General features: G+C 46.4%; 2 protein-coding genes across 2 annotated transcripts in view; one reads left to right on the forward strand and one right to left on the reverse strand.

Moving 5' to 3' along the window:
- The window catches only part of NID2 (nidogen 2), a 58,442-nt gene extending 51,252 nt beyond the window's left edge, over nucleotides 1–7,190 (forward strand). The window contains exons 16-21 of the mRNA XM_033164456.1: nucleotides 1,639–1,768; nucleotides 2,700–2,871; nucleotides 3,140–3,297; nucleotides 4,846–4,969; nucleotides 5,621–5,733; nucleotides 6,682–7,190. Of these exons, the coding sequence (XP_033020347.1) occupies nucleotides 1,639–1,768; nucleotides 2,700–2,871; nucleotides 3,140–3,297; nucleotides 4,846–4,969; nucleotides 5,621–5,733; nucleotides 6,682–6,692 (708 nt within the window). The 3' untranslated portion in view covers nucleotides 6,693–7,190. The remainder of the gene's footprint in view (nucleotides 1–1,638; nucleotides 1,769–2,699; nucleotides 2,872–3,139; nucleotides 3,298–4,845; nucleotides 4,970–5,620; nucleotides 5,734–6,681) is intronic.
- Nucleotides 7,191–7,742: 552 nt separating this feature from the next.
- Nucleotides 7,743–22,101, reverse strand: RTRAF (RNA transcription, translation and transport factor). Its single transcript, XM_033164576.1, has 8 exons — nucleotides 21,950–22,101; nucleotides 19,045–19,172; nucleotides 17,782–17,881; nucleotides 15,667–15,753; nucleotides 15,128–15,216; nucleotides 12,140–12,208; nucleotides 9,820–9,868; nucleotides 7,743–8,096 (listed from the first exon to the last, which is right to left on the reverse strand). The coding sequence occupies exons 1-8, from the start codon at nucleotides 22,008–22,010 to the stop codon at nucleotides 7,942–7,944; spliced, it is 738 nt and encodes a 245-aa protein (XP_033020467.1). The 5' UTR covers nucleotides 22,011–22,101; the 3' UTR covers nucleotides 7,743–7,941.
- Nucleotides 22,102–23,821: the final 1,720 nt, after the last annotated feature.

Below are 23,821 nucleotides of genomic sequence, written 5' to 3' on the forward strand. Positions count from 1 at the left end.
TTCTCCTTGTGCCCTCCATCTTTCCCAACATCAGGGTCTTTTCCAGGGAGTCTTCTCATGAGGTGGCCAAAGTACAGGAACCTCAGCTTCAGGATCTGTCCTTCCAGTGAGCACTCAGGGCTGCTTTCCTTCAGAATGGATAGGTTTGATCTTCTTGCAGTCCATGGGACTCTCAAGAGTCTCCTCCAGCACCATAATTCAAAAGCATCCATTCTTTGGCGATCAGCCTTCTTTATGGTCCAGCTCTCACTTCCATACATTGCTACTGGGAAAACCATAGCTTTAACTATACGCACCTTTGTCGGCAAGGTGATGTCTCTGCTTTTTAATGAACCAACTGCATTTATTGGGCCGAAGTTCATAAAATCATGCACGAAAGTGGATAGAGAAATGTCGTTCGTCCGTCCCCCCGATCTCTCATAATGCCCGAACTCATATACATGCAATGAAGCTGAATGTAGGAAGATTCAGGGCAGATAAAAGGAATTCATATTTCACACAGCGCAGAGTTAAACTGTGGAACTCCCTGCCACAAGAGGCGGCGACAGCCACCAACCTAGATGGCTTTAAAAGAAGATTGGGCAAATTCATGGAGGAGAGGACTATCATGGCTACTAGCCCTATGCTCTGCCTCTGCAGTTGGAGGCAGCGATGCTTCTGAATGCCTGTTGCTGGAAACCACAGTAGGGTCTTGTACTCAGGTCCTGCGTGCTGGTTTCCAAAAGGCTGGACTAGGTGGGCTAGTGGCCTGATCCAGCAGCCTCTTCTTATCCCTGAGGCAAACACCTGAATCTGTTCAATGCCCGGTTGGAAATGCATATTCAGGGTTTTTCGCATTGGCTGCTAAATTAAAGCAGTGGAGTCAGGTAAATGGAGGCAGTGAGAGATTTGACTTTCTTGGGCTCCATGATCACTGCAGATGGTGACAGCAGTCACGAAATTAAAAGACGCCTGCTTCTTGGGAGGAAAGCAATGACAAACCTTGACAGCACCTTAAAAAGCAGAGACCTCACCTTGCCGACAAAGGTCCGTATAGCTAAAACTATGGTTTTCCCAGTAGTGATGTATGGAAGTGAGAGCTGGACCATCAAGAAGGCTGATTGCCGAAGAATTGATGCTTTTGAATTCTGGTGCTGGAGAAGACTCTTGAGAGTCCCATGGACTGCAAAAAGATCAAACTTATCCATCCTTAAAGAAATCAGCCCTGAGTGCTCACTGGAAGGACAGATCCTGAAGTTGAGGCTCCAGTACTTTGGCCACCTCATGAGAAGAGAAGACTCCCTGGAAAAGACCCTGATGTTGGGAAAGATGGAGGGCACAAGGAGAAGGGGGCGACCGAGGACGAGATGGTTGGACAGTGTTCTCGAAGCGACTGGCATGAGTTTGGTCAAACTGCGGGAGGCAGTGGGGGATAGGGGTGCCTGGCGTGCTCTGGTCCATGGGGTCACGAAGAGTCGGACACGACTGAACGACTGAACAACAACAACAACAAAGTCAGGTATTGCCAACTCATCTAGCAAGCAGGTTGTTCCTTGTAAGTGCCAGAAGCAGGAAATAGTGGCCGGATTTCTTGGATTTTCCTGAGAAATGGCCTATGCCTCAATGTCTGGCTGTTCCTCTGTGTGCACATCCCTCTAGGGTTCCATTGTGGTGGGGATTGACTACGACTGCAGGGAGAAGATGATGTACTGGACGGATGTTGCCGGGAGGACCATCAGCCGGGCGAGTCTGGAACAAGGGGCGGAACCAGAGACGATTATCCAATCGGGTATGTGGCTCGCTTCCTCTGGGTTCCCAGTCCGCGTTGGAGGCTGTGAAATAACCCCACCCCACCCCACCCCACCCCACCCCCGGCTGATATTTGCAAAGTCAGGAAACCTCCCCTAAAAGGGAAAGTTGATAGATTTTGGCTCCGAGGGAGTCTGCAGGTGCCCAGGGATTGTTCCGGAGGAAGCAGGATAGATGCAGGACGCAGATATTGCATGCAATGCCCCGGGGGGGGGGGGTGGCAGATCAGGTACGTTGCAGCAGTTGGAGGCATGCTTTGTAAATGCCAGACTGCATTTCCGAAATGTTCATAGAGGGGCACCAAAAGGCAGGGAGGACTTCGAGATGTACTATCAGGCTCCAAAAATCTGGTAAGGCTGGATCATCATTTTTGTTGAATTAGTTAAGCTAAACAGTCTTAACCGGATGTTGAATGAATGTGCAATTAATTGCGACCATTTTGAACCGCACTGCGCGATTCCTTAGTGGATTGTGCAAACCGCTGTTGTGCATAATGCTTTTTATGGGTTTTCTCACTTCCCAGAAACCTGGAAGTGGCATGATAAACAGAACAGCAGGGAACATGCAGGCTGTACCCCTTTACACCACTAGCCAGTGTGGTGTAGTGGTTAAGAGCGGCAGACTCGTAATCTGGTGAACCGGGTTCGTGTCTCCCCTCCTCCACATGCAGCTGCTGGGTGACCTTGGGCTAGTCACAGTTCTCTGAAGTCTCTCAGCCCCACTCACCTCACAGAGTGTTTGTTGTGGGGGAGGAAGGGAAAGGAGAATGTGAGCCGCTTTGAGACTCCTTCGGGTAGTGAAAAGTGGGATATCAAATCCAAACTCTTCTTCTTCTTCTTCTTCTTTAAACCTCGAGGTCAATGGATCCTTGAGCCTCCATCAAAGTCTTTTCTGGACTTCTCCTCCCTCAGGGCTGATGAGTCCAGAAGGCCTCGCCATCGACCACCTCCGAAGGACCATGTTTTGGACAGACAGCGGCTTGGACAAAATTGAGAGTGCCCGGCTGGACGGCACAGAGCGCCGCGTCCTCTTCGCCACAGACCTCGTCAACCCTCGTGCCATCGCGGTGGATCCCATTCACGGGTGAGTGGCTGGCCCCGCAGGGATGCAGAAGGGATATTTCTGAAGTCGTTTTGTGAAAATGACACAGAGGGGGGACGTGCGATGAATGGTGGCAGCAAGCAGATTGGCAGTGGTGATTGGGCGGGTGATTGGTGGCTGTGGCAAGGCCTGCTGGCGATTGGCTGTGGCTGTGGCAATTGGGCAGGTGATTGGCGGCTGTGGCGAGGCGGGCAGCCGATTGGCAGCTGCGGCAAGCTAACCATAGTTGCTTTTGGGATCTTCCCTTCAGGAATCTGTACTGGACGGATTGGAACCGCGAAGCGCCCAAAATCGAGACATCCACTGTGACTGGGGAACACAGGCGGATTTTGGTCAACCAAGACATTGGGCTGCCCAATGGCTTGACCTTCGACCCCTTTTCCAAACTGATTTGCTGGGCAGATGCAGGTAAGGGGGATTTCGCAGAGAGAAATGGAGGGAGTCTGGATTCACAATCAGGCTTTTAAGGACCCAAGTCAAGATCAACCACATTCAGGGCTCCACCTCATGCTAACATAATTGGGTTGCCTGAATATACAGGTGAAACTCGAAAAATTAGAATATCGTGGAAAAGTCCATTTATGTAAGCAATTGTTTTCATTAGCTACTGGAGTTTAATATATGAGATAGACTCATGACATGCAAAGCGAGATGTGTCAAGCCTTTATTTGTTATAATTGTGATGATTATGGCGTCCAGCTGATGGAAACCCCAAAGTTGAAATTGTGAATTTGGGGTTCTCATCAGCTGTACGCCATAATCATCACAATTATAACAAATAAAGGCTTGACATATCTCGCTTTGCATGTCATGAGTCTATCTCATATATTAGTTTCACCTTTTAAGCTGAATTACTGAAAGAACTGAAGCTTTCCACGATATTCTAATTTTTCGAGTTTCACCTGTAGAACCTTATTTATTTCCTTTAAACCTGTGTGTATAAACCTTGACTATAAAGGCTGAGAGTATGCTCTTTAAAACCAGAAAGGATCAGACTGTGAGGAATATTTCATTTATTTTGTTCCCTTGCATTCATACCCAATTTTCTTCAATTATGGAAGCCAGATTGCGTCCAGGCACTAAGCCACACAAAACATTGACCAAACCTGGACCTGCTTAGCTTCAGCAAGGTGGTGGCTTTGTGTACCTTCAGACCATAACCTGGGATGCACAAAGGTGATGCTTAGGCATTAGGAAAACTGGATTTCAAGAACACTTGTCTCCTGTTACAGATACCCTAACTAAAGACACCTCCCTCCCCTTCCCATAAGCATTCTGGCGTTTCCTGCCCACAGCCCGTTTTTTTAGGCTAATGCTCCACTCACAATGCCCCCCCCAAAAAAACAGGATGCACAAGTCAGTCCTTCACTTAAGGTCAGCCCAATTTTGCGACCCGAATCATCTACCGTATTGGCCCGAATATAAGCCGCACCCAAATATAAGCTGCAGCTTTAAAATTGGAGGGGGGGAAGAGACAAAATACCCGAATATAAGCTGCTCCATTCCTCGCTGCTCCTGGCTGCATACCGTAAGGTTGCGAATATAAGCTGTGCTTTAACTTTTCACAGTCTGAATTTGGGGGGAAAGTGAGGCTCATATTCAGGCTAATATGGTACAGCGGTACCTCGACTTACGAATTTAATCCGTTCTGAATGCACATTCGTAGGTCGGAAAATTCATAAGCCGAAAAAAGCGATTTCCCCATAGGAATGCATTGGAAACGAAAAATTCGGAAAAAAATTCGTAAGTTGAGTAAACCCCATCTAAAACCGCCAACGGATGTCCTTCGGATGTCGAAAAATTTGTAGGCGTGTGGGCACTTTTTTCATTAGTAAGTCAAAAAATTCGTATGTCGAGTAATTCGTAAGTTGAGGTACCACTGTATTTGCAATCATGGACCAGGGCAAGGAAGAGAATGCCCCGATTTAACTCTCCCTCTTTTTGGTTCGGAAAAAGGAACCAAGAAGCTGGAATGCGCACTGCCTAACGGGACGGGGCGTCGCGTCATTCAGAACCACCTCAACTATCCCTTCAGCATTGTGAGCTACGCCAATCACTTCTACCACACGGACTGGAGGAGGTAGGTTCCAAGGGCTGGGAGAAAAGCCCTTTTCAACATAAAGCCGATTCCAATTTGAGGGACCTACAAGTTTGGGTTGATGTTCTTCTCACGCTATGAAGGTACCCACATGCTTGGCCCAACCATTCTGGATGCGGAAAAGTCACTACAGGGAGAGTGTGTCGTCTCCTGCATTGCACAGGAAAAGTGTCTTGGGAAGAACTGCAGAATCGGGCCTCAAAAAATGGCTCACCCGCTGGGGAACTTGGGCCAGTTGAGGGGGTCAGACTTAACTCCGACCACTCACAATGCCTTAAAACAGTGGATTTGATTTAAATCAAACTGATTTAAATCACGATTTAAATCACTAGTCAGTAAGGCTCAGGGTGGATTAAAAATTTTAAAAATCTGATTTTTTTAATTTAAATTGGATTTTTTTGATTTAAATTCACCCTGAACCTTACTGACTAGTGATTTAAATTGTGATTTAAATCAGTTTGATTTAAATAAAATCCACCCTGCCTTAAAAGAATCTTGCATTAGCTGGGGTCATTTTTCTTCATTGTGCCTCTTAATCTGTTGACTTTTCACACTTCGGCATAGGCCAGTGCTCCTGAAGGAATGATGTTGTACTGGATGAAAACCATTTTTCCTCCCCAATTTTCTGCTCAGGGATGGCGTCATAGCTGTGAACAAAGACAGTGGTGCTTTTACAGGAGAGTATCTTCCAGAGCAGAGGACACATCTCTACGGAATAACAGCCGTTCACCCATACTGCCCAGGAGGTAAGATCTGGGGTTTCGCCAGAAATGTATGTTGCTTAACCACAAGCATTTTTGCTCCCTGGGAATACTCTTTTTCTTAAGTGATTTTTCTCAGCACTGTTACAAAACTTTTCTTGCTACTGACTGTAACACACTGCAGTAGAACAGGAAACAGCCATGGCAAGAAATGTCCCTGTAGAATCCATGTCCCTGTCTACCTATCGCATGGGTAGGCAACCTAAGTCCCGGATCCGGCCCAATCGCCTTCTAAATCCAGCCCGCAGACAGTCTGGGAATCAGCTTGTTTTTACATGAGTAGAATGTGTCCTTTTATTTAAAATGCATCTCTGGGTTATTTGTGGGGCATAGGAATTCATTCATTCCCCCCCCCTAAATATAGTCTGGCCCCCCCACAAGGTCTGAGGGACAGTGGACTAACCCCCTGCTGAAAAGGTTTGCTGACCCCTGACCATTCGGGACTAATGGCAATTTAGCTCTGATTAATTCCTATCAGATCTTTTAAAAAATTCCTTCCAGTAGCACCTTAGAGACTGACTAAGTTTGTTATTGGTATGAGCTTCCGTGTGCATGCACACTTCTTCAGAACTGCACTGTGGGATTCCTAGCGGAAATGTGCTGTGAACTCAGCACATCGATAGGATTCCTGACTGGGCTGGGTGACAATGAGTGAAAGAGAGGATCCAGCTAAAAACTGAACGGTGTCAAAACCTTGCAACAAGTTATAGAAACCCTGCAAGTGCAGGATGTTTTTTCGCAGAACATTTTGGCCTCCTCAGAAGCGCATCATCTTATGTCTTTTACTCAGCAGAGAAAATATGGTTTTTTGGCCGTCAGAGAAGCACATCACCACCTATGAACTCCACACACACAGCTGGAAGGAGTTCACATCTTCTTTACCTTAAGAATTGTATTCCTTCAAGTTAACCCTTGCTGCTTCTCTTTTTGCAGGAAGAAAATAAGCTACTGGTACTTGGGGCAGAAGAAAGAGCCGGGGGGGGGGGGGAAGAGTTCCATTGTGGCAGCTGGAAGGAGACCCCCACTGAGAAGATATTATTCTACAGAGTGCAAAAGACCCCTCTCCCAACTACATGAAGACAACCAGCAATATGTACTGAAGGGAATTAAGCGGTTTAACTTAGAGCAAAATTATCCAGTATTTTTTAAGTTATACCTCAAATCTTTTTACTACTGTATTTTTTTAAATGAAAACATTTTTTTTATGTATTGCCAAGATGAAATGGTGCTATACCCTTTTGCTGACGGGAGCAACTTTGTAAAAAAATAATAATAATTATGAACATATACACTAATCCTTACTCTATTGTTATTTTATTAGAAAACACAAGAGACTCTCTGCTTTTAAACGGGTGGCGTGGCAGCAATCTGTATAGGGACTCTATCCGTATGTACAGGAATGGCTTCTGCTAAAGTGCCTTAAGAAGTTCATGTTGGTTTTTTTTTAAAAGTTCTGGTTATACGAGAAAGGTGGAAGTAGTTTAGGAGCCATGCAAAGCTGTTGAAGGTATTTTGCAAAATCCAATGCCCACGTCCACCTCTCTCCTCTTCTGACTGTTTTTAGTATTTATATGAGAATATGCTAGAATGAACTGGCTCAAATTTACCCCCCCCCCCGGGTTCTGTGAGAGTGAGGTGTATGCGTCAACACCTGACTGAAACCTCTGGTCTTTTCTAGGCTACTCCATGAATTTCATAATAATAAAAAAACAATAAATTTTCTAAATTTTCTTAGGCCGTTTCAAGGCTTTTGTTTTTGACACGACTACCAGGAACTTCTACTGCTCACAGCACAATGAAATGGGGTCGGGGGGAAAGGAACACTCCACATCTGAGGTGGGGCCTTGGAAGTTTGCAGAAAGTGGCTATTGAAAGCGAAGCATCGCTTATCCCATGAAATATTCTCTCTGAGCACACTCCCTCGGAAGTGGAGGGACGGAGGCACCTCCTGTTGTCCTTGGCAGCCTCACACTAAAGGACGACGGTTTGGATCAGTTTAATCCAAGCTTTTATTCACGTAAAGAAAAAATGATATTGAGCGGATGTGCTGGCGGCTGCCCTTGTTTTCTTTCCAAACATGGCAGCCGTATCCTTTTTTTTTTTCTCAACTGCATGCGAGGTTCAGCTTGGAGGAGTTCGCCTAAGGGGGAGGCCAGCAGCAGCAGCCGGAGAGCCAGGAACCTGCCTGCTTGCTCATCTCCCCACCTTGCCCAGTCTGTGGTCAGTTTTTGGATCGGCGATAATCGCCTGGACCGCTACGATGGCTTCGTTGATCTTCGTCTGCAGCTCGCGGAGCTCTTCTATATGCAGGAGGCGGAGGATCTGGGCGGCTTCGTTGAGAACGGCATCTGGGGCGGATGGGGAGGGGGAAAAGGAAAGGGCTGGTCAAGCTTTAGTTCGCCATTACCTTTGGAGCTGAGCCCTAAGGGCTTAAGCTCAGTCAGCTGCCCTGAAACTTTCTTTCTTTCTTCTACAAGACAAGGGGGCTTGACGATGCCTTGGGCCAAGAGCGGCTGAAGCCCTTGCATCAGTCTCTCTCTCTCGAGAGACAATGGAGGACGGCACCTTTGGAGGAGGAGTCAAACTGCAGGAAGGTTACAGAGTTTGCTGTGGCTGTAAAGACCGATGTGGGAGGGCCTCGCAGGCAAGGACATTAAGAAGAGCTTTGCTTCTGGATCTAGTCAAAGGCCTGTCTAGGGCTGAATCCTGTTCTCAGTGGCCAAGCGGGTGCCCCAATGGGAAGCTCGCAAGCAGGACCCGAGTGCAATAATGCTCTCCCCACCTGTGATTCCCAGCCACTGGTATAATATTATTAATTATTATTAATTTATTTAGACCCCGCCCATCTGGCTGGGTTTCCCCAGCCACTCTGGCAGCTCCCAACAGAATGATAATTAATAATAATAATAATAAAAGCGACAAAACATCAGACATTAAAAACCTCCCTATTCAGAGGCATGGTGCCTCCGACAGTGGAGGGAACACAGCCATCGACAGCCTTATTCTTTTAAAGCCCTCCAACTTGTTGGCCATCTCTACCTCTTCCGTAATTTAATTAGTGCTGCCTGAAGAAGTACTCTTCCATGTTAAGCTGGATGCCCACAAATTCTAGCATTGCCACAGAGCACCAGAGTGAACTAAGGCAACGGCAACGATCATAATACTGTAATAATAGTTTTAATGTTTATTCCCTGCCCATCTGGCTGGGTTGCCAGCTTGAGGCTGGGCGATAATGGAAAGACACACCTGGACGGCCTGCAGGTCTTCTTTGGCTGGCAAAGGCCCCCATATCCCCTGGTGCCCAGCTCCCAAAGGATGGGCAGAGAGCCAGTGCAGCGTCCCATACCAAGAAGGCGAGTAAAATCTCAGGGGCTGAACTCTGGCTTGTGAACACGCCTCTCTAGGCCAGTGTTTCTCCAGCAGTTGCAGGTGAACACAGTGGTGCTGGGAGGGGCACTGATCCAACACTGGCTTTAAAAGCGGAAGGGAGAAGGGGATCACACTCCTTTCTAGAACCAGCTCTTCCTGGACTCCCTTCTCCCTAATTCAGGGTGAGATGCCATCACAAATCCAACACGGATTAGAGAGGTCATCAACCTGCCCTGCCTTGGGCACGATGGGGGGGGGGGGAAGAGAGAAACGGGAAATATGCTCCTGTTCCCTTGGGTTCCTATTTCCCCCATAAACTACCCTTTCCCCAGGTGTTCTGTGCCTCCAAAGGAGGGACCCACAGGACTACGGATTACTCCCTCCTTGAAGCGTTCTCTCCACTAATTTAACTGAAATGGTTTTAGTAAGTTGCTCTCAAGGAGAGTGTATTTTCTCCCAAGTATGTAAGGATGAGAGGAGGCTGGCGACTGTTCTGATAACAGCAGGACACTGATTAAAATACAAATCCTGTTCGCAGCAGGGCAAGAGGAAAGTGGGACATGCTTTGTGACGAGCTAACACACAACATGATGCTCATGTTTCCACGCTTGCCCGGCATGCGAACCACGGTCTCTTCAAAGGATGTGCATAGAAAACTCCCCCCCCCAAGAACATTTGCTGTGTTGAAGCGCACTCTCTTACCTCCTGTGTCAAAGCCAAGAATGTGCTTGTCCAAGGTGACAGGCAAGCCCTTGGGGAAAGAAAAGGGAGAGAAAAGGAAGTGTTATGCCTTCTCTCCAACAACTGAATCTATCCAAGTCATCAAATTGGGTGGTGTCGATTCCATTTACTCAACTTACGTCCTGCAAATCCTAAAATAAGGCGCTCCAGTTGCTAGCTACTTTGGTGACCAGCATTTCCTCACTTCTGCTTGCAAAGATTTCAACCGAGCAACTCTCCCACATGTGGTGGGCAGGATTGTGGCCTCAGAAGCTGAGGCCCTTGGAAAGGAAGAAGCTTAGGAGTTTAAATTAATTTTAAGTGGGGACCTCACTTGGAAAATCAACATAACTCAGGTGGTCAGAAAGGCCCAACAGAGACAGCCATTTCCTCAGGGTCTTGCGAAAGAATAATGTTAAACAACAACGGATGAACTCCTTTTACCGGTATACAATAGAAAGTGTCCTTTCATATTGTATCACAGTGTGGTATGCTGGCCTGACAGCCATGGACAGAAAGTCTCTACAGAGGGTGGTGAGTCCGCTAGATGACATCGCAAGGGATCGTTGCTGTAGGAGAGCGAGAAAATTTCTCAGGGATGACTCACAACCCGGCCATCACCTCTTTAATCTTCTACCCTCGGGCAGGAGACATAGAAGTATAATCAGCCATACCAACAGGCTAAAAAACAGCTTCTATCCGTGGGCTGTTAGGCAGTTAAATGGAAAATAACTTAGCAAAATTGACTTGCAAGGTGGTGTGTTGTTCGATAAGAGATTGAGTGTTTTTTTGGGGGTAGGGAGGCTCGTTTAATTTCATTGTACACAGGTTGTACAATGACAATAAAGGTATTATTATTAATAATAATAATAATAATTCCACAAAGGGGCTGTTTGATGATTCCAGGTCTTTTAAGAACACAAGACAAGCCTACAGAATCAAATCCAAAAGTCCATCAAGTCCAATGGCCTATTCTCACAGATGTCTCTTGGAAGTCTGGAAGCTGGACCCGAGAACAAGAGCATTCTTCCCGCCTGTGATTCTTGCCGCAGCTTTTAAGATACGGAAGCTAGAGAGGACTTGCAAGTCAAAACACTACACATACATACCCCTAATTGTTACAAGTGCCATGTGTGATTTCATAGCAAGAAGCAAAAACCCAACATCTTCCCCAATTAAAACCAGTTCCCATTTATCAGCTAATTTCCAGCTAATCTATTGCCTCGGGCTCACAGCCTCCGCTGCTACCACCCAAGGATCATGGGTCTGGTGGTCTCATGCAGCGGACAAGAAAGGGGCTCTGGCATTATTCTCGCACAGGGCAAGTTGCCACGAGGGAACCTGTCAAGAGAGATTAATCGGCAATGTGGTCTCTGAGCGCAGCCAGCTGCTCAGCAGCCACCGAGTTGCCTAGGAAGAATTTTATCAGCTGACCTCCACGTACTCTGCCAGCGGCTGATCTCAGTAAGAGATGTTAAAACAGCAGAACACAGCGTGACTCTTCCCACTCTGAATGCACTCCGCTGTGGGTTGCCTGCTGCGTCCCTGGTCTGACTATTTTCATGGATGCATTAATTCCAGCAATCCTTGTGTTCAATTACAGAACTACCGTATTTTCCGGCGTATAAGACGACTGGGCATATAAGACAACCCCAAACTTTTCCAGTTAAAATATAGAGTTTGAAATATACTCAACCACAGATTCTCCACCTGGCGTATAAGACGACCCCTGACTTTTGAGAAGATTTTCCTGGATTAAAAAGTAGTCTTTTACGCCAGAATATACAGTACCGTATTTTCCTGTCTGTAATTTGAGGGACTCAGAGTTAAGAAAATGGGGGGGTGGTGGCCCAGAGTATAAGACGCCCCCTAATTTTTGACATTATTTTTTAGGGGGGGGGGAACCTAGTCTTATACACAGAAAAATATGGCATTTATTTAGCTCCACAGATCTGGAGAGGGGCTGTGCCCATGGCACTGCAATGCAAATCCATGAGCTGCTAAAAGGAGCTTGTGCCACAGGAGTTTCTGAGTGTTTTTAGCTCATTCACACCAGCTACGTATAGGTGTAGCACCTCTCTGAAAAGAGGTGCTTTTTTATTTAAGGTAACTGTCATGTAATGTGGCTACTTCCAAAAGGCGACCTCCTCTCTGCATCCTTTCTGCGCAGGATCGCCTGGGCCGTTGCTGGTTTCAAACCCAGCCAGCTTCATTAACGCGGAGGGATTTCAAGCCATGGGAAGTGGCCGTAATTCAGGCAAAGGATTCACAGGCTGTACAGAGACACGAGAGTTAGACATACCTCTTTGGACTGATTTGCCTTGGCGACAGCCTCCTGACTCAAACGCTCCTGAACCAAGATGCGAATTGCCTGGGAGGGAAAAAGAAGAAGGCAGCCCACGTAAGCGCTGGGGGTTCCCTCTGGCCCAGGATCATCTGGAAGAGCTTACAGAAGCCAGCATGACATATGGTGGCAAATGATGCAATGCCATCAGGGCATATGGTGCCTAAACTGGCAGAGGGGAGGGAGATCCTTACTATGAAGAACTTACACCCAAAAAAAAATTCAGCGGTGTCTTCCAAGATTGTGCCTTCCTAAGAGGTGGCCAAGTTTTGTTCCAACTGACCTAATATTTGAATACATTCCCTTTCCACCAGTCATAGAAGAATCATAGAATCATAGAGTTGGAAGAGACCACAAGGGCCATCCAGTCCAACCCCCTGCCAAGCAGGAAACACCATCAAAGCATTCCTGACAGATGGCTGTCAAGCCTCCGCTCAAAGACCTCCAAAGAAGGAGACTCCACCACACTCCTTGGCAGCAAATTCCACTGTCCAACAGCTCTTACTGTCAGGAAGTTCTTCCTAATGTTGAGGTGGAATCTTCTTTCTTGTAGTTTGAAACCATTGCTCCGTGTCCGCTTCTCTGGAGCAGCAGAAAACAACCTTTCTCCCTCCTCTATATGACATCCTTTTATATATTTGAACATGGCTATCATATCGCCCCTCAACCTTCTCTTCTCCAGGCTAAACATACCCAGCTCCCTAAGCTGTTCCTCATAAGGCATCGTTCCCTTTCAGTCCCTTTCCTTTTCCTCCACTTGGCCATATTTGATTCTGCAATAGCTCCTGAGAGCAGAGGTTGGAGTGAGGAAACGATGGGTGAGATTTTTCAGTCACAAAAGCTCTAGCCCCTTAAGCTGCTGCCTCTCAGGCCAAACAAGACGTCACAGTCAGTAAACGTGCATTTAAAAAGATCCCGACGACAGCATTTGTTCATGGTTGAGGTGACTTGTGAGTGACCAAGGGGCGACGTACATTCACCCTTTCCCCACCTGCTGCATTTCCACGTGTACCCAGAACCTACAGAGGGAAAACCAGCTTGCAGAGGGATGATTTAGTGTGGAAAAAATGTCAGGAATGCCACTGTTTGGCCTCTGCTCCGCTCTCAACTACTCTCCCAGAACTCCTTTCCCCTAAACAAAGCAACCTCTAGGATTTAAACACATTATCTGCACATAAATATTTAGGTTGGCCATATAGGCTAGGCCTCCACACAAGTGTGAATGGATAACTGAATGACTGTGGGGGCGCTGGGTACATCACCCATGCAGGTCCCACAGGCATAAATCACAACTATCACACAGCTAAAAATGGGCTTGGAATTCTGACAAACTCCTTTTGTTTCGTGCTGACTCGGATACCCTGCACAAACCCCAGGACTTTGGCTGGATTTCAAAGTCTGCCGTTGCAACAAAGATGGATTTTAAAGAACCCATGCCAGAAATGAGGACTTTTGGTCATCAGTTATTTCTGCCTGTGCCCAGTCTTCTGACATTGTCAACAAGCCCAGTTTTGCTTCTATCTCTTCCCATGGGGAAAAGGCAGCACCTAATATCAACAGAGAAATTGTGGCCATAGCACAACCAACCGCCATGCTTGTTTCCAAGGCTACAGTGTGGTGCAGTGGTTAAGAGCGGTAGACTCGTAATCTGGTGAACTGGGTTCGCGTCTCCGCTCCTCCGCATGCAGCTGCTGGGTGACCTTGGGCTAGTCACACTTCTCTGAAGTCTCTCAGCCCCACTCACCTCACAGAGTGTTTGTTGTGGGGGAGGAAGGGAAAGGAGAATGTTAGCCGCTTTGAGACACCTTAGGGTAGTGAAAAGCGGGATATCAAATCCAAACTCTGCTTCTACAAAGGTTCCTCCAGGGGGTCTTTACTATTTGCGACTCAGTAAAGGGCAGGTGGCGCTGGGACGCGGGTGGCGCTGTGGGTTAAACCACAGATCCTAGGGCTTGCTGATCAGAAGGTGGGCGGTTCAAGGCCCCACGATGGGGTGAGCTCCTGTTGCTCGGTCCCAGCTCCTGCCCACCTAGCAGTTCAAAAGCACGTCAAAGTGCAAGTAGATAAATAGGTACCGCTCCGGCGGGAAGGTAAACGGCGTTTCCGTGCGCTGTTCTGGTTCGCCAGAAGCAGCTTTGTCATGCTGGCCACATGACCCGGAAGCTGTACGCCGGCTCCCTCGGCCAGTAACACAAGATGAGCACCGCTACCCCAGAGTCGGACACGACTGGACCTAATGGTCAGGGGTCCCTTTACATTTAAAGGGCACAGAGGCCAGGAGCATCAATGCAAGGGCCACCTACCTCACAGCAAACCTAGATTTACCTGAAGCAGGAGCTGGGCCACAGCACATTTACTCCCAAGTAAGTCCCACAGAATGAAGCTGGCAGTGCTTACTTGTGAGTAAACCCACTCTGGACCGAGATGCACAACTTGGGAGTCTGTTACTTGGGAAATGTCTGAAGCTCTCTCTTAGATGAACTGCTCTTATGGCAGGAAGATTTTTTTAATATATGTTTATGCACCCCTTTCAATGACAGGATGGCAGCGTGAAGATCAACATTAGGAATGATCTCCTAGCTTTAAATGCAGCTGACAATTGGAATAAGTAATTATCCTGCCATTGAAAGGAATGCTATGGGAAAAATCTTTTTAACTACAAAGAGCAGGAGTAGGTAAAGAGGGGACTTTCGAAAGCATCAGTGATTTGTGAAGGGTGAAGGACAGAGGCTGGACAATATGCCCTACAAGTCCCCTTCCTCTTCAAAACCTCTCACCCCAAACTCATTCTAGGCTACCAATTAAAATAGAAAAATTAGCACATTCAGCAGCTTTTTGGGGGGACGGGGAGTGGTCAACATGCTTGTACAAACCATTTAAAAAAACCACTTTTAATCTACTGCAGTTTGTATTGATGAAGAAAGAACAGGCTGCTAATGAGCTAACCTTGAGCATCACCAAATAGTCATCATGACGTTGGATCTGAAGGAGGTTCGCCAAAGCCATCACACCAGCCTTAAAGTCAGGGTTGTTTACTGTGGAAAAGCACACACACAAGTTGATTCCCCTCGAAAATAGTAACAGCATGAAATTCTCTTTGAAATTGCTTAATCCAGGTGCCACCTTTTACAGCAAGGGGGGGGGGGACGGGACCTGTGGCTCTTAGCCTAATTTCATGCAGGTGGGGGAAGCCCAGAAGCAAGCGGAGATGGATGGAGCAATTGAAGGAATTGGCGGGGAGGGGATCTTCTCGTCTTCGGACCTTTGGCAAAAGCGATTTATCCCTTTCCTGGCAGCCTGGGGAAGGTGTGTGGGGAGAGAGGGTGGCCCCGCCCACTTTTGGCTCTGGCCCCTCCCACCGCTGGCTTCGGCCCCACCCACTGCCTGCATGCAACTCATAAAAGATTACCACCCCCCCAAGGGAATGTGGCCCTGGACACACTCTCCTGTTTCACAGCATGAAATATGGTGGCTTCTTCACTCACCATCCAGGTTGATGAGGGGTTCTGCATTTTTAGATGCATTGTCTGCGTTCTTCGCCCCCTCAGGCGTGGAGTCCTTATACTTGTCAGCTGTTGAAACAAAAGCCGTTCTGGCCCGTGAGTGACAAAGGGGCTTTTAGAGGACTATGGATGAGCTAAAAATGAAAGGAAGCCGTCCCAGGCCAACAAAGGAAACGGGCACTGAACTATTCTTCTCCGCGAGAACAGCTTGTGCACAGGACGGCGGCAGCTGTCCAAGATGCCCGCAGCCTTCGCGTCAGAAGCTTGTCAATTGCTAATAAAAACGATGACACTTAAGTAGCAGCTGAACACTGAAGGAAAACAACAGATTTTCTGAACAATGCGGGAAACTGAGAAGCACTGCCCAAAACGTGAGGCCAGAACTATACATTTGGCAAAGAACCCGATGTGTTTGCAGAGTTGCAAATTGGCAATGGGGAGAAATGGCAGGCAGGCAAAGGGCATTTATGTGCTCTTAAAACTTTACTCTTCTTGCTGTTTCTTGCAACCCTTGGATTTCGTGGTTAAAAAAACAACAACACCCAATGACAATAGCTGGGGTGGTGGTGGTTCCAGAGAAAAAGCTATTTGGAGCAGGGAAAGAGTTAATGTTTCCCCACTTGCAGCTATATGACAGAAAGTCAGGCTCCCAATCCTGAGTGTCTGTCACATGTAGTAACTGAGTGTGATAGAAAACTCAGGCTTGCAGATAATCAAGGGAAAACCTGTGAGTCAAAAATATCTGGACTCTCAAGTAGAGATGTGAAGGCTTCAGGGGAAAAACAGAAAAATTTGGAAAAAACCCGCTTTTTCTGGAAGCCTTGTTTTTTCAGAAAAATTGAAAAAATTGTTTCAATCCAAGCAAACATTCAATTTTTAGAAGTCCATAACTGTGATAATGACAGACACAATAGAGTAGATGCAGAAGCAGAGACTGAAACTAATACTGATCATTACAGCTCAGAAAATTATTCTGATTAAATGCCCATTAATTGAAATTTAGTCCCATTTCCTTCTTCAGTTCTTTTTATGAGAATGTTTTTTTAAAAAAATACTGTGGAGAGGAAATATGAATAATTGTTACTTCTGGATTTAAAAAAAAAAGTTTTGTGGAGGTTTTTTTTGTTGTTGTTCCACATAAACTAGTAAACTGTTCAGGAGACTGTTGCTCCATTTGTTACAAATACAAATAAATATTATTTTAAAAGTTAATTCTGTTTGTAGTAATTGTTTGAATACACTATATTTTTAATATGCTAGTTGTGATAATTTTATGCCCATTAAAATTGTCCATAGTTATATTTTATGTTTCTAAAGTAACAGAATGATTTTCAATCTGGAAAAAGAAAAAGAAGTGCTAATGTAGCATTTTTTTAAAATTTTTCAGAAAATTTCCATTTTTTTCCGAGCTTCAAAGTTTCCGGAAATTTTACATCTCTACTCTCAAGCCCGCTTCCCTCAAGCCAATGTCGCACTGATGATGACAGAACTCGGGTGACTTCCAAATCGGTTTGTTCAAGATGACAGCCTTACACGAAAGACTTATTCTGAACTGGAAAAGTTTGGGTGTCCTTGAGCCTCTAGCTTCCATGGCCTCGCTGATGCCTAGCGACTGAATCCTGCTAACTTCCAGGCGATACAGACATGTGAAGTCTCTCCGCATTCAGACTCCTTTATCTTTTAATGTCGCCTTGTATGAGCTCCCTTCACCCTACACCTCTTGCAGCAATGGCACGAGATTCAACACTGTTCAGGCAACTGAGAAAGTAAGAAATAAAGCTTAAGCCGTAACAGAAGAGTTACAGCACAATCCTGGGCATTCCCCCCCACCCCCCAAGGCACGTTTTATGAGATCAACGACACTCACTCGGAGGCAAGGTGTTGCCCTTTTAAAGACTCTAGCCTTGGAATGAAATAAAGGAGAATTCCCTTTATGCATCTTAAAAAACTACAGCCACAAATTAACAGTAAATTACAGTGTTAATTGACACGTGCTTTCTGGCCTCTTTCTGGCTCAGCTTGAAAAATAGAACTGCAAGGGAAAGGGATCTATACCACTGTCTTTGAAGACAAGGGAGATTGAAAAGCCAAACATACCGTTGTCCCCATACTCAAGCCTCACTGCCAGTCCCAAAAGCCAGTCAATGGTTTCTTGTCTTTCTTGGGTGTTGAAAGGACAATTCACATCTTTAAGGTACTGCGAAAAATAAGAAGAAGATTGAACTAAGAACCTTCAATGATTCATAAGAAATTAACAAACACTGCAGCTTTGTTTGGGAGAGCAGCTTCCCAGGCAATGGTCATCTTGACTTGGAGGCTAAGGTAAAGGTAAAGGGACCCCTGACCATTAGGTCCAGTCGTGTCCGACTTTGGGGTTGTGGCGCTCATCTTGCATTAATGGCCGAGGGAGTTGGCGTACAGCTTCCGGGTCATGTGGCCAGCATGACTAAGCCGCTTCTGGCAAACCAGAGCAGCGCATGGAAACGCCGTTTACCTTCCTGCCGGAGTGGTACCTATTTATCTACTGGCACTTGGACATGCTTTCGAACTGCTAGGTTGGCAGGAGCTGGAACTGAGCAACAGGAGCTCACCCCATCGCAGGGATTTGAACCGCCAACCTTCTGAATAGCAAGCCCTAGGCTCTGTGGTTTAACCCAAAGCGCCACCCGCGTCCCAACTTGGAGGGTAGCACTAAGGAACTGAGGAGGGGGCAGAAATAGAAAATTGCTGCTGCTGCTGCTGCTCCTCGCCTGGGTAAACCTAACATTTATCAGTTTGTAAGAGCTCAACACACAATCTGCGTGCAAAAGCCACACCCTTGCCTTTGGCCTGCAAGAATCTGTCTGCAGCTAAACACGTCTGGCCAATGGCAGGATGGAAAATCACTTGGGAAACTCATCTAAGCCACCTTGAACTTCATCATGGAAGAAAGGTGGGATATAAATCTAACACAGACAAAGGAAAAGGCTCTCAATGACTACAAGCCGTGATGGGTATGTTCTACACCTGTTGTCAGAGGCAACAAATGCCTCTGAATATCAGCTGCTGGAAACTGCAGGAGGGAAGGGTGGTCTTGCATTTGGGTCCTGCTTTTGGGTTTCCAATTGGGGCACCTGGCTGGCCACAGTGATGCTGGTCCAGAGGGTCCCTTTTGCCTGATCCAGCACAGCTCTGCTTACGTTCTCAAAGAAAAGGATGAATTGGGCATTTTGCCTCTGCAAGAAAGCAAAGGAATGCAGAAGCACAAACGTGGTCATGTGACATTGTTCACAGCAACGGGTCTTGGGGCAGGAGCTGTCACTGATAAGCATTTCCAGAATAATAACTGTTGGCATCAACTAAGGTTTCAAGAAGTACTACCTTTTCAAAGGACTTTGTCCATTCTGCAGCATTGTGGATGTTTCTCAGATTCCCTCTGTCTTCAATTTTGTAGTGTCTGATTTTCTGGTCTTCAAGCCAAACAATGAAGTTTCGAAATTCAGTTTCATCTGTGATAACAGATTAATAAAGTCACATTGATGATGTCAAAGTCTATCCCAAGTCATTGAATCCACCCAAGGATTTATGCTACTACAGAGCTTTCCACACTTTTCATGTCGGTGACACACTTTTTAGACAAGCATCATTTTGTAATTAAGTTTTACTAGCAAACCGGAGGTTAAACTAACCCCTTTCCAGGAAAGCAGGGAGCGTTTGCGTGACACCCCTACACACAGCAGCTGACACACTTAACTTGTTGCAACACACAGTTTGGAAAGCTCTGGGCTGAAGGGTGAACTGCATAAGGAAAACAAAACAGACTAACAGAGGATGTACCAGAAGACGACTGAACACATTACAAGAAAATGTATTTCATTTCATTCATTCATTCAATTTATTTGTATGCCGCTTTTCCACCCAAAAACCGTGTTCAAATTGGCCTACAACAAAGAAACAGGGATGCATTTCAAACAAACACTACAAAAACAATTTCGTATCATAGCAAAATAGCATAGCAACAATTTCATAATTAACAAAACAATAGCAAATATAACAACATACAAAAAACCCACATTCCAATACTATAATTATAGCATGCACCATCCAATAGCAAACATAAGAAGGGAGCATCAATTTCCCATGATTTCAATAGTTGCATTACTTATCTTTTTATTTCAACAACTGCATTATATTTATACAACACTTATATTCCAGTTTCATGCAGATTTGAACTGGCACAAAGCCAGAAACACTTTGACTGGATTGTTTAACCTGAAGAATGATGTGATTACATTTGCTGTCCTATTCAAAGATGGCACCCTATCCCTGGCCTTTGACACTTGCTATGTATTTTAGGACACACTGTATTCTTCCAATTGAAAGCTGTTTTAACTGATTTTAATACTGTAAAGTATCTTTACACTGCATTAACTTGCCCTGGGACCTAATGATGAAGGGCAGGTAAGTCTACTCAAATGAAGTCTACTCAAGGTCATTCTCCATCCCACCTTTAGATACATTTTCTTAAGCATGGATGCTACCCCTGTTAAGATTTGGCTTTTCTATGCAAATCTATTCAGCAGGGAACGGATCACTGTTGTGTTAAACTCTTGAAGGCCAATTGACAGGGGGTCGGATCACCAGGGGATGCCAACAGGTGAACACCACACATCTGCAAATCAGGTCTTTCTCAGTTGTTACCACTTTATGAGATGCTTTTATTGTAATGCTTTAGTAATATTATATTCCATAAATGTTTAATTGTTTTTTAATTATTGCTCTCCCCCCGGATGTCTGTAGCTGTTTCTATTGTAGCTGTAGCCTGTGTGACACCCTGAGTCCCTATTAGGGAAAAAGGCGGAAAAAACGACAGTGAGTGCACCTTTGAGTGTGAGGTCAAAGAATCACAGCACCTGCTGTAGCTGCAGAGACCAGTAACTCACAACGGCCTCCTGCATTGTTTTTGCTGCGTTAGAAGCACCGAAGTGACCTGCCCAGGGCACCAGCCTGGGTAGCGTGCATGGAGGTCTTGAGCTGCCCAGATGACAACACCCCTCTCTTGGTCTCGCTGATATGTCCAAAGGAAAGCAGAGCGAGATACTTGGCACCAACTGAGCTGCAGGAGTTGCCAGAAGGAGGTGTACAAGACGCCATCCAATTCCCTTAGGGGCTCTACTCCAGATTTGTGTAGGGTTTACTCAGGGCTGGATTTAGGTTTGATGAGGCTCTCAGCTACTGAAGGCAATGGGGCCCTTTATATGTCCAGCTGTCCTTTGTCAACAACAGATTGTCGCTGTTTTTTGTGTTGAATATATGCTATATGGTTATTTATGGACCTAATAGGTAGGTAAAGCCATTTGCACATAACAAAATATGTATTTTATCAAAGTAATAGTTGAACTGAAATACGATTAAGAAGTATATTAATAGAGAAATCCCCCCCCCCAAGAGTGAGGCCCTAAGCTATAGTTTGTTTAGCTTATATATAATATATAATGAGAAGAAGAAGAAGAAGAGTTTGGATTTGATATCCCGCTTTATCACTGCCCGAAGGAGTCTCAAAGCGGCTCACATTCTCCTTTCCCTTCCTCCCCCACAACAAACACTCTGTGAGGTGAGTGGGGCTGAGAGACTTCAGAGAAGTGTGACTAGCCCAAGGTCACCCAGCAGCTGCAGGTGGAGGAGCGGAGACGCGAACCCGGTTCACCAGATTACGAGTCTACCGCTCTTAACCACTACACCACACCGGCTCTCAAGAACAAACACATTTAAAAGAGCATAGGGTGTTAAATCAGCCAAAGGCCTGGTTGAAGAGGCCTTTGGCTGATTAACACCCTATGCACTTTTAAATGTGTTTGTGGGAAGCGGGGGTATTAGTTTGTTCTTGTTCTCATTATATATTTTGTGGGGGTTTTTTATCTTGTAGTTTTATGTTGTGAACCGTCCTGAGTCCTACAGATTAATGGTGGTGTACAAATATAATTAACAGCAGCCTTTTCTTTTCCTGAAGGGTAATGATGATGACGACGACGACGATAATAAATAATAATAATAATAATAATAATAATGCATGAATTGAGCACAGCACACGCGAGTCAAAGTAACGTGTGAACCGAGCTGGGATGGGGGAGAGAGGAGCAAGACCAAAGGTGCAAGGGGCGTGGCCAAGACTGCCATGGGGCGGGACTAAGTGGACCACGTGCGCACGCATGCGCGCTGCGTGGCAAGCCGCCGGCCACGACCGAGAGGAAAGGAGCCGACGAGAGTTTGGGCCTACCCGCCTCACCTCGGCAGTTGAACCCGGCCGGGTTGTGGTAGTCAAGCGCTGTCAGCTTCCGCCGGAACATGGCGCCGCGCCTCGGGAGAACCTCTGCCCGGCTCGGTTGCCGCCAACGCCGCCGCCTCACAGAGAAGCGCCTCAGTCGCTGCGAAGAAGACGGCGAGAGGTTGAGTGCGCCTGCGCGGCAGAGGCTGGAGTGGGCGGGGCTGCGAGGGGGGGTTATAGCCCGCGGTAGCCAATCGGTGCTCGTGCCGAGCCGAGTGGGCGGCTGCGAGCTGGAGGTGAGACTGGGCGCGACTTAAGAGAAGAGGAGAAGCGATCGAGAAGGGGGCGCCGAAGACTTTGACTGACAGCCGCCCTGGCGAATAGGGGCGAGAGGTGGGAGGAGGCTTGTGAGGAAGGAAAGGGATGCTGAGGAGGACGGCGCCATAGATTTGTAACGCGTAGACGGAGACGGAGAGCTGGATTCCGGGGCCAGTTCAACTTTTTCTTTCGCCAACCATAAAAATCAGTGGGGACCATCATGGGTTTGGGGGTAACTGTGATTGCTCTAAACAAAATGGTTTTGTTTAAAGGCTTTTTAGGCAATGCGGCAGACGGAGGGCAACAGGAAGGACGAAAGCTTCCCCTGTTGAATATCCGCCTGCTGCCTAGATTTTTAAGTGCACGGGAATGCAAGGTCGAATCTTGCCTTTTGTTTGCATGTGTTTCAAGAAATCCAGCTAACGGGATATGGATAGTGGGATGGAGTCAAAGGATTTCCCTATTTTTCAAAAGAGGATATTCCACAGTTCAGGCCAGTGAAGATTTAAATTGATTGTAAAAAACCTGATCCATTTTCTAAAGTGATTTATTGGACAGGTGGAGTTAAAGCTCACTCTTGTTTTTTATTTTACAAAAGAACATTAAGAAATAGGTTGTTGTTTTTTTGTTTAGATGATATTTTGTTGCTGGATTCTTCTAGGCAGCCACCCTGGAAGCCATTCCAAAGGGTGGCACTCATAATTTTAAGGTATCACACTTCATCATTTATAAGCCAAAGCTGTCTCAGACTGCAGCTGTGTGTCCACAACTAGGATTTCTGCATCATTGAACTAAGTGGGATTTACTTCTGAGCAGACATGTAAGCAAGGTACTCTGGGAGCCTTTTTGGCTGAAGAGTAGGATACAAATGCTAGTCTGAATAAGGCTTTCCGGAAATGTTTTGAACATCTGCTCGCCGCTCATAAACGTGATTTCAGGTCAGAGAATCCTCACCGTGCTGTTTTCGCACCAAGAGCAAACGGCTCCAGAGATTTGAACCTTGGTCTCCGTAGCCCGTATCCTACACCCAAGACAAAACGAGGTCTCTCTTCTGTGCCACAACCTCCTTCCTTCCCTGGAGTTGCTGTGGTTATCAGGTCAGTGGGCTTTTTTTGCCCAAACTATCCAGCAGAGGGCTTTTTTGCAGAAGCAACCAACTTGCAGCTCTCTGTGGCGAGCTTGTCATGTCGAGATGAAGCTCCCACAAATTATTATAACGGATGCCTGCCAATAACGGCACGGCGAGATGGATATGGAGCACACAGGGGCCATCTTTCTTGGAGGTGTTACTTTCGAAGGAACAGAGAGTCATTTGCTAACAGGACGCATTTAGATCAGCCTTCACCAACCTGGTGTCTTGGCTACAGCTCCCGTTAGGCCAGGATGGCAGAGGTTACTCTACTCCTTTGCCTCACCCAGGTCTCTCTTTCTCCCCACCCTATTCCCAGGAAGAAGAAAAGGAGAATGTTGCCCCATGTCTTCCATGAACCTACCGTATTTTTCGCTCCATAAGAAGTATGGGGAAATATCTGTGTGTCTTATGGAGTGAATGGCAGTCCTTAGAGCCGAATTGCC

This window comes from Lacerta agilis, chromosome 1, assembly GCF_009819535.1.
Source record: "Lacerta agilis isolate rLacAgi1 chromosome 1, rLacAgi1.pri, whole genome shotgun sequence".
NCBI lineage: Eukaryota > Metazoa > Chordata > Lepidosauria > Squamata > Lacertidae > Lacerta > Lacerta agilis.